We start from the raw sequence: 13,193 nt of genomic DNA, 5'->3' as shown, positions 1-13,193 counted from the left end.
CGCTTCCGACTGGGGGTTTGAGAAGACAGAGCATACACACAAAAAACCACAAGCCCTGATCCAGGAGTACTTTCTATTAAAGGCAGTAGTAGCTCTTTTAGTGGCATTATCTAGGAGAGGAACACAGTTAAGCAGATGGGCTCTGTGGCAGTTTCCAGGTCTATAGGATGAAAGAGAGCACATGCAGTTAGTCACAGTAGAAGCTCAACCAGTAGCTATGTCTAGGAGAGACAGGATTAAACACTTAAAGACAGGGCCAAGTGTATCATCTGTAGAAGGAAAACATAAAGTTGTTTGCAGCGGTAGCCCAGCCAATGACCCCCTACAGGAAGGTGTCAAAACTAAACAGAACACCAGGCCAGATGTAGCTTCTGTCAAGAGAAAAAAACACTATGTGAGGTGAAAAAAATAACACTGCACGTCTTCTTGAACACACATTCCACACTGTGAAACATGGTGGTGGCAACATCATGGTGTGGGAATGCTGATCTTTAGTAGGGAAGCAGAGAAGAGCCAATGGAAGATGGTTGGAGCTAATGTAGAACCAGTTAGAGGTTGCAAATGACTTGAGGCTGGGGTGGAGATTCACCTTCCAACAGGACAACAGCTCTAAACATACAGCCATTGCTGCAATAGAAGGGCAAAGATCAAAGCACATTCATATTCATGTGTTAGAAAGGAAGAAATCAGTCAAAATGCAGACCTGAATCTAACTGAGAATCTTGAAAAGTTCTGTTCACAGAAGCTCTACATCCAATCCGACTGAGCTTCAGCTATGGTTTGAAGAATATTAGTGTTCAGATGTGCAAGGCTGGTAGAAAATTACCACAAAAAAATGTGCAGGTGTAACTGCCACTACAAAGTATTGACTCAGGAGGAATGAATAGAATTGCATGCCACACTTTTCAGATTCATAAACAAATCTTTTCTTTCTATTTTACAACTGTTCACTACTTTGTGTTGGTCTACCACATAAATCCCACTGAAGTTTGTGATTGTAATGTCAAAAAATATATAAAGTTCAAGGTTTTTGTTTAGTTTTCAAGGCACCCCAATTCATTTGAGATTCTTGTCTGCCTTCTGCTTGATCTAATTTTGTCCCTCTGTAACAGAGCTGTTTAAGCTAAATAGATTTGGGCCAAAACCCTGTGGGAACGTAGCTGCTAAACACTCTACTCAGGCTATATAGTTACCTGCAAATCCTGCTTTAGCAGATTCACTTATCAGCTCCATCACTGACATTCAACAACCAGATCAGCACTCCCATTGTCTTTCAGTTTGTCCTCATTTGGCTCCCTCCCTCTAATTATCGGCCTCCACTTGTCAGATTGATGACATGCATTAGTCATCATTCTGTTACATCGAGCCTTTCGGCTGCCCTTAACAAGCACTTGTGAAAAAAATGACAGGACCCATATCCATCCTGTCATCTGTGAGTAAAAGATGACTAATGTTTCTGCTCTCCATCTACAGGTCAGCTAGCCCCTCCACGGCTCTGATAGAGGAAGAGCGGCGAGTCCCAACACCGGAATCTGAAACCAAAAAGTGAGCATCTTTACACAGTGGAAACTTAAGTCAAAGTGAGAATATGTACCTACTTTAAGTTATCCTTTGCCCCATCTGTGTCTTCTTTAGGCCTTTTGTGTATGTGAAGGAGTATGTCAATGCAAGTGACATGGCCTTGCTTAATTCCAGGTAAGACCAATCATTTATTGAAGCAGTCGAATAAAAATATCAACCACTGCTGCTCTGATGATGGTACACTTTGTTCTTTTCCATTAGCTCAGATGATTTTGCGTCAAGCTCCATCAATTATTTGTACAGCAGCCCCTCCAGCTACACCAGGTAACACCCCAACCCATAAACCTGACTTACTATAGAGTGGATCTCAAAAACTACACACCCCTGTTAAAATTCAAGGTCTTTAACATAAACCATCATTAATCATTTCCAAACGTTTCCCACCTTTAATGTGACATTTATCCTGTTCAATTCAACTCTGATTAACCTGAGATAAAGTTCAGCTGCACTGGTAGAAGTTTCCTGATATTTGCTCATTTTCTTCCTTTGGGTAAAGCCATAATTTATAAATAAGTTTAAAAAGAATCAAAAGGATCTCTTGGTCCAAATGAAGAATGTCTGGAGAAGGGTACAATAAAACCCTACAGCATATTTCTATATATACCAGGGCACAATAACACTGTTAGATTTGTCTCGGAGGTCCGATGTTGGAGTGAAGAATGATGTCACACCTGATCTGAGAGCGTTCTAATGAAATCGGACGTCAAGTTGGAAAAGAGCTTTTTGTTTTTGTGCTAACTAATATTAGCAACACATGTTGATTGGATATTTGTCTCTTAGTCATTTAAAACACGAAAGGAAAATGCTCACAAATACATATTAATGGTTATACCAATCAGGGAGTGCAAATGAATATTTAACACCTTTATCTTTCAATAAATTTCATATGCAGACAGCCATGTTGGATATCTAACTCAGGGCCCCTCAGTGAGCTCTGACTTTCCTAGTCGAAATTCCAACTTGTTCTTCTTGTTTTTCTATCTGGGAACTAAGAAAATCCAACTTCTGAGTCCAAAGCAATCTCATCATAATAACAGTCATGAATTAAATTAAATTAATTTCAGTTTATTTATATAGCGCCAATTCACAACACGTTGTCTCAAGGCATTTACTCCTCCTGGATGAGCATGTAGAGACAGTGGACAGTCACTTGCATTGACTTTGCAGCAATCCCTCATAGTGAACATGCATGCATGCAGCTGAGTATCATCAGCGTAACAGTGAAAATTTATCCTATGCTGCCTGATAATTTGACCTATTGGAAGCATATATATATAGTAAAGAGAATTGGTCCAAGTACTGAACCCTGTGGTACTCCACAATTAACCCTGGAGTTTAAAGATGATTTATCATTTACATGAACAAACTGGAATCTGGCAGACAGATAAGATTAAAACCAGCCTAGCGCTGATTCCCCTGATCCCTACAGCATATTCCAGCCTTTCTAAGAGAATATTCTGATGGACGGTATCAAATGCAGCACTGAAATCCAACAGAACCAGAACAGACACAAGTCATTTATCTGAGGCCATAAGAATATTATTAGTGACTTTCAGCAGAGCTGTTTCAGTGCTATGATGAGCTCTGAAACCTGACTGAAACTCTTCAAACAGGTCATTGCTGTATAAATGCTCACACATTTGATTAGCAACAATTTTCTCAAGATTTTTAGATAAGAATAGAAGATTGGATATAGGTCTGTAATTCTTCAAGTCATCTCGATCAAGCGGAGGTTTCTTAAGTAAAGGTTTAATTACAGCTACCTTAAAAACCTGTGGTACTTATTTATTACTAAGATTATTAATCTAAAATGGGGCTGGTTATCAGAGGGAACACTTCCTTAAATAATTTGGTTGGGATTGGGTCTAACATACAAGTTGAAGGTTTAGATGAAGCTAATATTTTTAATAACTCTCCACTGGATCAAAACAGTCCAAACACAGATCAGTTTCTAAAGTTACTTCTAGTGCTTAGTAATTGGAAAAAGTGACAGTACAAGAACAAGGAGTTTCTTCACAGTTGATCAAAAGACAAGGAGGAAACTGATTGGGATGCTACCAAGAATGAAACAGCAGCAGTGAAGAAGCTGCAGGAATTTCTGGTTAGTAGTGGTTGGGTTCTACATGTCATAAACATCTCCTGTATTCCCCATATGTCTTTATTAAACAGAGGAGCTGCAAGACAAAATAAAAACCAAACAAAGCTTTTCTTTCATAGAAAATGTTCAGGCCTGGCTAAAACCTCCTAAAGGTTTGTCGGACAATGTGTTTTGGTCTCAAAAAATCAAACTTTACCTTTGGGCCACAATTCCAAAATCTTTTTTTTTTTTTACCACTGTAACAGTCCTGAACATCACTAGAAAAGAAGTACAGTGAAACATGGGGGTGGCAGCATCATGTACTGGGATTTTCTTCAGAGGCAACAGGAATTTTCATCACTGTGGATAAAACTGTTCCAAACACCATTGAGCTTAGACCAGAACCCTTCAGGTGTCTGCTAGAAAGCTAAAAACAAAGACGGGTTTCATTTGTCTGCACCAGATTTAGCCCAGGAAAACATCCTGAAGAGAAATACTAATGGCTTCACCGGAAGAAAATGAAAGTTTTGAAATGGTCCGGAACTAAATCTGGCAGAACATCTGTGGGATCTCCTGAAGAGGATTGTTGGCCAGAAATAGTATGATATTAGAGTGGGCAAATATTGCTAAATCAAGAAGTGGGATGCTGATAGACTCCCACAAAAAGAAATTAAACACTGAAATTGAATCAAAAGACGCTCCAAAAAATATTAGTTTGAGGATGTGCATGCTTACATTTCCCCTCTAACAGCTTTGTTTGTTTTTAAGTTGAATTGTAAAGAATAAATATATCATGGTGTAATTTTTTATGTCACAGAAACCTTTCTTTTTTACAGGGGCAGTGTAGGCTGACGAGATCCCCAATACAAGTTTACCGGAGATTTTACATATTCAGCTGTCTAATATAGAGTGTATTTATTTCCCTCTTTATTTGCTATATTTCCCCTTCTGTACCTCAATATGGCACTTGTAACTCTGAAACTCACTATTTAAATGCTCCAAGCTGCTTGTTTTCAGCTTTAAGCGTGTTTACTTTTCTTTACATAAGCCCACTCTCTCTGATGTTGCTTCAACAGTGTGTCATGCTATTTGACACCAACCTCCCAGTAACCTCTACATCACTTAATCCTTGCACCAACACAGATTACAGTTTAAAACCAGAGTTCCGTCTCCTCCCATCTATTTATTTTTCCACTTCTGACGCAATCAGACATGTGGAAAAATGTGAGCAGCAGGGCAGAAATTCCACCAAGTCGGCTTATTCAGCTCATTAGGGGGTCTGAGTGTGGACATCAGAGGATTATTTACATGTATTAAATGAGATCAGCCTTAATTGTTCCAATTGCTGTTTTCCTCCAGGGTCTCGCTGTCGTCCAGCTGCATGTACTGCGGAAAGCAGGTGGACAACAATGCTAAAATCACCATCGAGCACCTCAATATTAACTGCCACCCTGAGTGCTTCAAGGTAAATGGTCTCCTTTTGTGGATTATTATTAGTGCTCTCCACACTTTGGGTAACAATCTGTAAACACATTGAAATAACTCAGCTTTTATTGCAGTAGCATAGTTGACAAATGTGGTAAAATCCAACCTTTAATTTGAGTAAACTTATTCAGCCACCAAACAATTCCTATAAAGTAAATTTAACTTTACTTTTCCAAGCTGATCAATGCGTCTATGAACTTTTGATGAGTAATCCATGACTTATGTTTCCCTGGGGTACACCGCAAATGAGTTTCCTAATTATAAGCTGTTGTCCACTAGGCTGCAGCAAAGACTGGCATCTGGAGGTCTCTAAGTCTCCAGAACAACCAGTAGATGCTATCTACCTGCAAACCAATTGCCAGGAAGAAGCCTGTTTTTGTCCCACCATTACAACTGTAAATATGAAGAGTTTGCTAAATGTTTTTGGGACATTAAATGGAGTGTGTGCTTTGGTCTGACGAAACTAAGACGCAATGAGCTTTTCAGCAACAAACACTCCGGCTGGGTCAGGGTTGAAACAAACAGGGTTGAAAGCACCTCATGCCCACTGTAAAGCATAATGGAGGATCTGTCATGCTGTGGGCTTGTTTCTCACCCAATGGCCCTGGTAACCTTGTAAGAATGCAAGGCATCATAACCTCTTTGAAATAACATCTTTCAACAACATAGGGCCAAACCAATACAGAAATGGTTCACCAGACACTACTACTAACCTTCTACTGTGGCCATCCCAGTCCCTGGACTAAAACCAGTAGAAAACCTGTGGGTTGACAAATTAGGACCCAGGACTCTGGACCATCTAGAAAGAGGAATGGTCAAAGACTCATCTCTCTGCTTGTTCCAGTCTTGTGAAAGGTTATAGAAGTACAAGTGCTATTGGCAAAAGGAAAGTTGTACAAAGAGTTGTGAGCATGATTTTTTTTTTTAAAGAAAAAAAAACTATTATTTCTTTACATTTTTCCTCAATAAATGTGCTCAGATTAAAGGTTGTATTTTTTAAAGATTAATTTATTTTAATGCCTTTCACACAATAAGTGTGAAGAAGAGCACAGTAAGACTGCCACTGTTAATGTTTTTACTGCAATTAAGTGGTTTATTTTAAAATGTTTGATGCTGCATGCCAAAGTCTTAATAGTTTTCAAGGCTCCAATCTTTATATAACTCACTGTTAAGGATTTATTTAACAATAAGGCAAAGCTCATTTATTCTCTTCTCTTTGCAGTGTGATGTGTGTAGTAAGCCTATGGGAGACCTTCTCCACGGTATGTTCCTGCACCAAAAAAAGGTCTACTGTGAGAGCTGCTACGCCACTGTCATCTAATCCTCTGAGCTTTTCATCACCTCCTTATCCTTGCCCCCCCCATGTTCATTTGCTTAATAAGAGATAATTGTTCTCAAGTTTGCACCGATTTGTTACTTTGCGGGAACACATTTTACAGTGCTCAAACAACATGCATCTGTCAGTGTGATAACATCGTGTGAAGGGTCCGTTTTTTGTTGGGGTGAGATGTGTTTGCGATACGGTTAACGATGAAGGATGTGCTTTATGTGTGTGTTTCTTTTTATGTACAGACTCGCAATGTCAGGTGGGCTTGAACACAAATTCAGCAACAAGAGATTGGCTTTGTTTGAAAAAATGTTCACTAATTTTACTCTTCTTCATACAAAATAGTGTATTGAAATGTACAATGAATTGCTAGCAAAATAAAATGATTTATAAAATCCTGGTATAAACGTCATACAAAAGCTGTGTGCCTAAAAACACACAGCAGTCAAGCAGAATGAGAATTACTACACGAGGAATAGTTTAGTGTGATGCAACATACGAAAGTCGGTGCAATAATACAGTATAAAGTATTTATCTCAAAAATTCAGAGTGAATTTTCTTTCAGGGACACCCACTAGTGCAGAGTTTGCCCCCTGTGAAGTTGCGCTTTGCATTTCTCAAACTCCTTTGCAAAATACCATCTTCTTCGCACCGTCACTTCAAGTAGCTGTTTGCATAAATGTGACTTTGGCTAATAGGCATTGGCCACCTGCAGATTAACTTTAAAGAAGCACAAGCAGTCCACTGGCTGCTGCCTCTATGGTCTTCACACACAGTTAGGCAGATATCCTTGAGTGCACAGGACAAGTCCTTTTGGCTCGGCTCCAGTCCAGAAAAAAAGCAGCTTTCCAGGAGCATTTGCCTCTCTGTACCAGCTGCACAGATAACATTCAGCTCTTGACTCAAAGCAGACAAAATACGGTAATGTCCTCTCAGCTATCTGGCTATAAGAAGAAAATGTCCATATCTTACCTTCTAAAACATCCTTTTCCCCAAGGGTCACGTTGAATAGAAAATTAAAACCTGTTGTGGTGCAAATAGCCTACAGTTTCTTGGAAAAGTATTTCTAACCCTTTAACTTTTTCATATTTTGTCACATTACAACACACTTCAGTGTAATACACTGGGTTTGTATATGATAGAGCAACACAGAGCAGTGTAGCAGTGTGAAGTGGAAGTCAAAGGATGCATGATTTTTCGAACTTCTACAAATCAGAAATGTGTGACATGCAAATGAATTTATCCCCCTAAATAAAATTCTGTGTTGATAATAACTCCCTCTGTACATCACCCCTAACACGCCATCCACATGATGATGGTGGCAGCATCCTCCTGTGGGATGCTTCTCTTTAGCAAGGACAGGGACGCTTGTCAGAGACAAAGGGATGATGGAGGGAGCTAAATGCACAGCAAGTCTGGATAAAAAGCTGTAAGAGCAAGGGTGTCCAACTCCAGATCTCAAGGTCTGTCGTTCTCCAGGTCTTAGATGTCTCCTGCTCTAACACAGCTTATCCAAAAGGCTGAATAACTTCCTCAGCATATCGGGATCAGAAGAGGCATGCTCATAAGTTATTCATTTAATTTAAGTGAGCTGAACTAGGGAAACATCTAAAACACACCAGCCCTTGAGGAATTTTGAGCCTTTGTTAGAGGTGTCAGAAGACTGGGGGTAGAAATACACGTTCTCGTTAGCCAGCAACACGTTAGACTGATGTAGTCAAATCAAAAATATTTTGCAGGCCTTGGAAATCGCTGATCACAGGTGGTATCCATCCGATCTAAGCTTGAGCTATTGTGCAAAGGAGAATAGGCAAAAAAATAATTCAGTGTCTAGATGTGCAAAGCTGGTGAATATACCCCAGCCATAAATACATATGCATGCCACAAAAGTTTGTAAACTGTGTATCTTTTTCCTTCCACTTCAAAATTCTGCAATACCTGTGTTGCTCTTTCAGTGTTTTCCAACCTTGGTCCTCAAGGCACACCGCCTTGCAGATTTAAGATGTTTCACTGCTTTAAAACACCTGATTCTGATGAGTGCAGTTCAGCAGAAGCCTGTTAATCAGCCACCAGTGGAAATCTGATGTGCTGAAGCAGGAAAACATCTCCAACAAGTAGGGCAGTGTGCCGTGAGGACAAGGTTTGAAAAACACTGCTCTATCACATTAAAGCCTGATAATAAACATTAAGGTTTTTGGTTGTAATGTGGAAAAATGTGAGCACGTTTAAGGGGGTTTGAACACTTTTCCAAGACATCATGATCCACAAATGTAAAGGTGTTCTGGCTCAGTCGTGAAACTATGAATCAATCCCTCGTTTAAACAGAAGGGATGCATGATATGGGACACCCTGCAGTCCTAGATGGGCTCCATGCTCCGTTTGTTTTAGAGCCTGTCAGTGTTTTCCTCTGGCTCGGCTCACAGCAATACTTTGGATGTGCTTCCACAGCAGAGAGGGGTCCGATTCGTTCTGTCTTATCAGGGACTCCAGCCCCTCAGCCTGGTCGAGGCTCTGCCAGTAATCCTGAGGCCATATTTGCAACCATCTGCAGACAGATATGCAAGCAGATTAGGCTCATTTCAGAGGATAGTTTAATTAGACAATTAAACACAGCCATTTCTCTCCCCTCAAGACATTTTTATTCACATAAAGGTTGAGAGAAAAGGCGGTATTTACACCTGGCACAGTGAATGATTTAGCTCCAACTCACCCGTCGTCTGCAGGCAAGTCTTTGACGTCTCCGTACCCCGGGCTGGGCAGTGGGCAGCCCATGTGGGAGTTACTGGCTAATTTAGGCTGAAGAGATTGGTTTCTCTTCGGGTCCTTCCTGTACGCTCGTTCTGCAGCTAATCGAGCATTCTCCTGGTCACAAACATAACACTCAAATCCATTTAAATAGTTAGGCTTACTCATGTCATTAACTCCCCACTCACGGGTCTCCAAGCCCTCCAGCAAGCGAGTGTTGGTAATCCTTTTGGGGTTCTTGAACTCTAAATATCTAACATATTCATCATCATTCTCATCCAGGCGCTTGAGAAAGTCAGCGAGAGCTTTGGGTGAGGGAAAGCCATCTATAATTACGACAGAGTGGTCGTTGGGCATCCAGTCAGCCACCACTGGGGAGCCTCGATAGACGGGCACGCAGCCCTGGTGGAGGGGCCGCCAAAGCTTCTCTGTTATGTAATCGGGACAAATGCCATTCTCCAGTGCCAGGTGGAACTTGTAGCGTGCAACGAAATTCATAAATCCCGGTTCCTCGCCAGTAGCGGTGGCTGTGTCCTCCAGGTGTTCCGGGAGAGGTCTGTTGTTCAAGCATTTCCCATAGGAGTCCACCTAAAGACAAGGAGAAGAAAAGGATTTAGGCGGAACATGAATAGATGATGTTAGGACACATTTATCAAGTCAAACTTTCATACTTTTCCACACTCCAGTTTAGGTAGTTTAGTGGTTTGCATCCCTCATTTTACATATTTAGGCCAAATATTTATAAAGAGCTAAAGCTTTATTTATGGAACCTGTAAAACCCCACAGAATGGGAAGAGGATGGATGGATGGATGGATGGATGGATGGATGGATGGATGACAGGTGTTTCCTGACGCCACAGACACCCTATATTTAAAATCATCATCCTTATTTGTCCTTGCAACTTCTAAATTACAAAGAAATGTGTCCAACCCATTCCTTAGGGTGCAGTGGGTTGCTGTGCAGCGACCGGGGAGCATTCATGGGCTACGATGAACACACGTTTTCCACTTAACTGAGGAATATCAGGTCTCACATATTCTCTCTTTGACTATTTTAGATCACTGATACATGCGGGCAAAATATTTGTTTCAATAAAGCAATTTAAAAACAAAATTGTCAAATATATGAAATTTATCATACATACACCAGGACAATCCCAAGTGCAGCAGCAATAAGGAAAAATCTGCCTGGCAACATTTGACTCAAATGGCTGAACTAGCTAAAAACTGCTTGAAGATATAATTGTGCAAAACCTTCTGTTCCCAGATAGAAAATTCACAAATGGTTCATTACGGGCTAATGCAACTGTACTAGTTCAGGTTAACCACGTGCATTTCAAAAACAGCCTTCTTTGTAGGGAACTAAATAAAAACCCTCAAATGGGAATGCACTACATCAAAATGTATAGAACTTCTCCACACTGTACCTCAATGTACTTCATGAGTTCGTGGACATATCGGTCTCTGTCTGATGGCACGTCACAGTGAGACTGCATGTAAAGCACAGGAGCCAAGCCCTCCCTCCTGAGGCGGTTTTTCTCCTTCAGAGACACAGCCACAGGCTCCAGCAGGTATTCCAGGGAGGGCAGCCACTGCAGGGTCAAGGGGTAGTCTGACTCCCTGCGAAACGTGGCCGTGTAATTAAACAGCCGGATTCCAGGTCCGTGGGAGAGGATGTAGTTGTTCATTGGTGACTCCTCGTGGAAAAGTGCCCAGGTCTGGTGGCGCAGGCGAGGGAGTGGAGCCTCATAGGCCCTGAAGTCTGTCCCGTAAAAGATGATAGATGCTGTCCTCTTGTACCGCTGGACCTTAAACAGGAGAGCAATAATTATTATTAATGTGTGTGTATACACAGTACCTTACAGAAGTCTTTATCCCTTGAACTTTTGCTAATTTCGTCACGTTAAAACCACAAACGTTAAGGTATTAAGATTTTATAACGCAGACCAACACAAAGGAGTGCATATTGTTAAAAGGTAGAAGGAAAATTCTGCACAGTTTTCAAAATTTTCAACAAATAAAAGTCTAAAAAGTGTGGCATGCATTTCCATTCAGCTCCCCCGAAAGTCAATTCTTTCTCAAGTCGCTTCTTATTGCAATAACAGCTGGAAATCTTTTTGGATTTGTCTCTACCAGGTTTGCAACATCTATAGACTAAATCTCAAACTTATTCAGACTGAGACCATCAGTTTTTAGGTTTTGCCACAGATTCTCTATTGGATTTAGCTCTAGACTTTTACTGAGTCATTTTAACACATGGCAATGCTTTGTTCTAACCCATTCCCTTGTAGAAGTGGCTGCATGCTTAGGGTTTTTGTCCTGCTGGAAGCTGAACCTTTACCCCAGTCTTAACCGTTTTACAGTCTCTAACAGGTTTTCTTCCAGGATGGTCCAGTTTTTAGCTCCATCCACCTTTCCAATAACTCTGACCAACGTCTCTGCCCCTACTGAAGAAAAACATCCCCTGAGCATAATACTGCCACCACCCTGTGTCTTTAACTTTGTATTTTTTGCTACAAATAGCATTTTGCATGTAGGCCAAAAAGTTTCAATTTGGTCTCATCTGACCAGAGCACATTCTTCCAGATATTTGCTGTATCCTCAACATGGATGGCTTGTGGCAAACTTTACACAAGTGCCAAAGGCGTTTTTTTCAAAAATGTCTTTCTTCATCTATCAAAGCCATATTTGACTGCATTACAAACAGTCGTCCTATCAACAGATTCTCCCACCTGATCCCAGCAGCCCCTCCAGAGTTACCATAGGTCTCTTACCTGTTTCCCTAAATAATACTCTCCTTGCCTGGGTTGTCATTACATTCGGACAGCCATGTCTTGGTAGGTCTGCTGTTGTGCAGTACTTTTTCCATTTTTGAATAACGGACTGAACACCTCTCGTTAAGATTTTCAAAGCTCGGGATATTGTTTTCTAAGCTAAGTGTGCTATAAACTTCTTCAAAGCTTAATCTGAGACCTGTCTGCTGTGTTCCTTGGTTTTTAATGGTGCTGCTTGTTCACTAATGTTCTCCAACAAAGTCCCTGAGGCCTTTATAGAACAATTTGTACTAAGGTTAAATTACACACAGGTGGAAACTATTTACTAATAAGGTGAAATCTGTAAGCAAATTCTAGATTTCACTTAGAGGGAACACAAAGGCACGCCACACTTTTCAGATTCTGTTTGTAAAAAACAATGAGAACCACGTTTTTTGTGTTGGTCTATTACATAATGCTAATAAAAAGCATTGAAGTTTAGGGCTGCAATGTGGCAAAATGAGATAAAGTCATGGGGTAATGCAAACCACTTCATCCTTCTTCTGTCTAAGCCAAAGCTTTCAGGAAAGCTTAGGTTGGGATCTCTGTACCTTGCGATTGCTCGTCACCAGGCAGGAGGACGTGGCGCAGTCGATGCGTTCAGTGTCACCGGGGAAATGTGGGAAAAGCCCCCCGCTCCACCAGAGGAGAATTGGCAGCTCCCTGTTGCTGCGGCGGTCACTGTTTCCTGGTCCTCTGTATGAGGCGACAGAGGCAAACTCCATGTCCGACAGAGCGCTCTGCGGCTGAAAGGCTCCTAGATCCGCCACATCCAGGACCTGCAGGTGAAGCTGGTCCCCCGAGAGAGAGGCGAAGGAGACCCACACCCAGCAGAGGACAGCGAGCAACCCCAGACCCACACAGGGCAGCAGCCTCCTCCTACCTGCCATCTGCACAACGGTTAAAACGAACAACCAGACTTAATTTTCTCAATCTCCACATTTACTACAACTCATTATGAGTTAAGAACTCTGCCTAACAAAGTCAACATCTACAGCGGGACTAGACCTCCCGGTTATGCAGATACACAGATCCAATAACGCTATTCTTATCGAAGTCACTATCTAAAAGATTAAATTTTATCTCCAGTAACTGTACTGGACCACTAACGGTTTATTCTCCAACATCAGTAACAACAGACTCTTCTTCTGCGGTTCAAATGTTG

The 13,193-nt window shown here is 41.2% G+C and overlaps 2 protein-coding genes across 8 annotated transcripts in view; one reads left to right on the top strand and one right to left on the bottom strand.

The window, feature by feature from the left end:
• znf185 (zinc finger protein 185 with LIM domain) overlaps positions 1–6,865 on the top strand; it is a 23,793-nt gene extending 16,928 nt beyond the window's left edge. For all 7 annotated transcript variants that reach the window (XM_047353358.1, XM_047353357.1, XM_047353355.1 and 4 more), the window contains 5 exons: positions 1,474–1,545; positions 1,636–1,695; positions 1,783–1,845; positions 5,018–5,123; positions 6,366–6,865. In XM_047353358.1, the coding sequence (XP_047209314.1) occupies positions 1,474–1,545; positions 1,636–1,695; positions 1,783–1,845; positions 5,018–5,123; positions 6,366–6,464 (400 nt within the window). In that variant the 3' untranslated portion in view covers positions 6,465–6,865. The remainder of the gene's footprint in view (positions 1–1,473; positions 1,546–1,635; positions 1,696–1,782; positions 1,846–5,017; positions 5,124–6,365) is intronic.
• On the bottom strand, positions 6,762–13,193 carry fut11 (fucosyltransferase 11 (alpha (1,3) fucosyltransferase)). The gene is made up of 4 exons (XM_047353363.1): positions 12,580–13,193; positions 10,643–11,023; positions 9,181–9,803; positions 6,762–9,015 (listed from the first exon to the last, which is right to left on the bottom strand). The coding sequence occupies exons 1-4, from the start codon at positions 12,916–12,918 to the stop codon at positions 8,865–8,867; spliced, it is 1,494 nt and encodes a 497-aa protein (XP_047209319.1). The 5' UTR covers positions 12,919–13,193; the 3' UTR covers positions 6,762–8,864.

Source organism: Girardinichthys multiradiatus, chromosome 23 (genome assembly GCF_021462225.1).
Source record: "Girardinichthys multiradiatus isolate DD_20200921_A chromosome 23, DD_fGirMul_XY1, whole genome shotgun sequence".
Lineage (NCBI taxonomy): Eukaryota > Metazoa > Chordata > Actinopteri > Cyprinodontiformes > Goodeidae > Girardinichthys > Girardinichthys multiradiatus.
The sequence above is the reverse complement of the archived record's forward strand: the minus strand, read 5'-3'. Positions and strand labels throughout refer to the sequence as shown.

Bases quoted from the DNA above. Each gene is read 5' to 3' on its own strand.
- fut11 (XM_047353363.1), bottom strand. From the start codon at position 12,918: ATGGCAGGTAGGAGGAGGCTGCTGCCCTGTGTGGGTCTGGGGTTGCTC. The intron at 11,024-12,579 runs GTACAGAGATCC...CTCCTGTTTAAG, and splicing joins TGGTGACGAGCAATCGCAAG to GTCCAGCGGTACAAGAGGAC. The intron at 9,016-9,180 runs GTGAGTTGGAGC...ATCTGTCTGCAG, and splicing joins GACTTGCCTGCAGACGACGG to ATGGTTGCAAATATGGCCTC.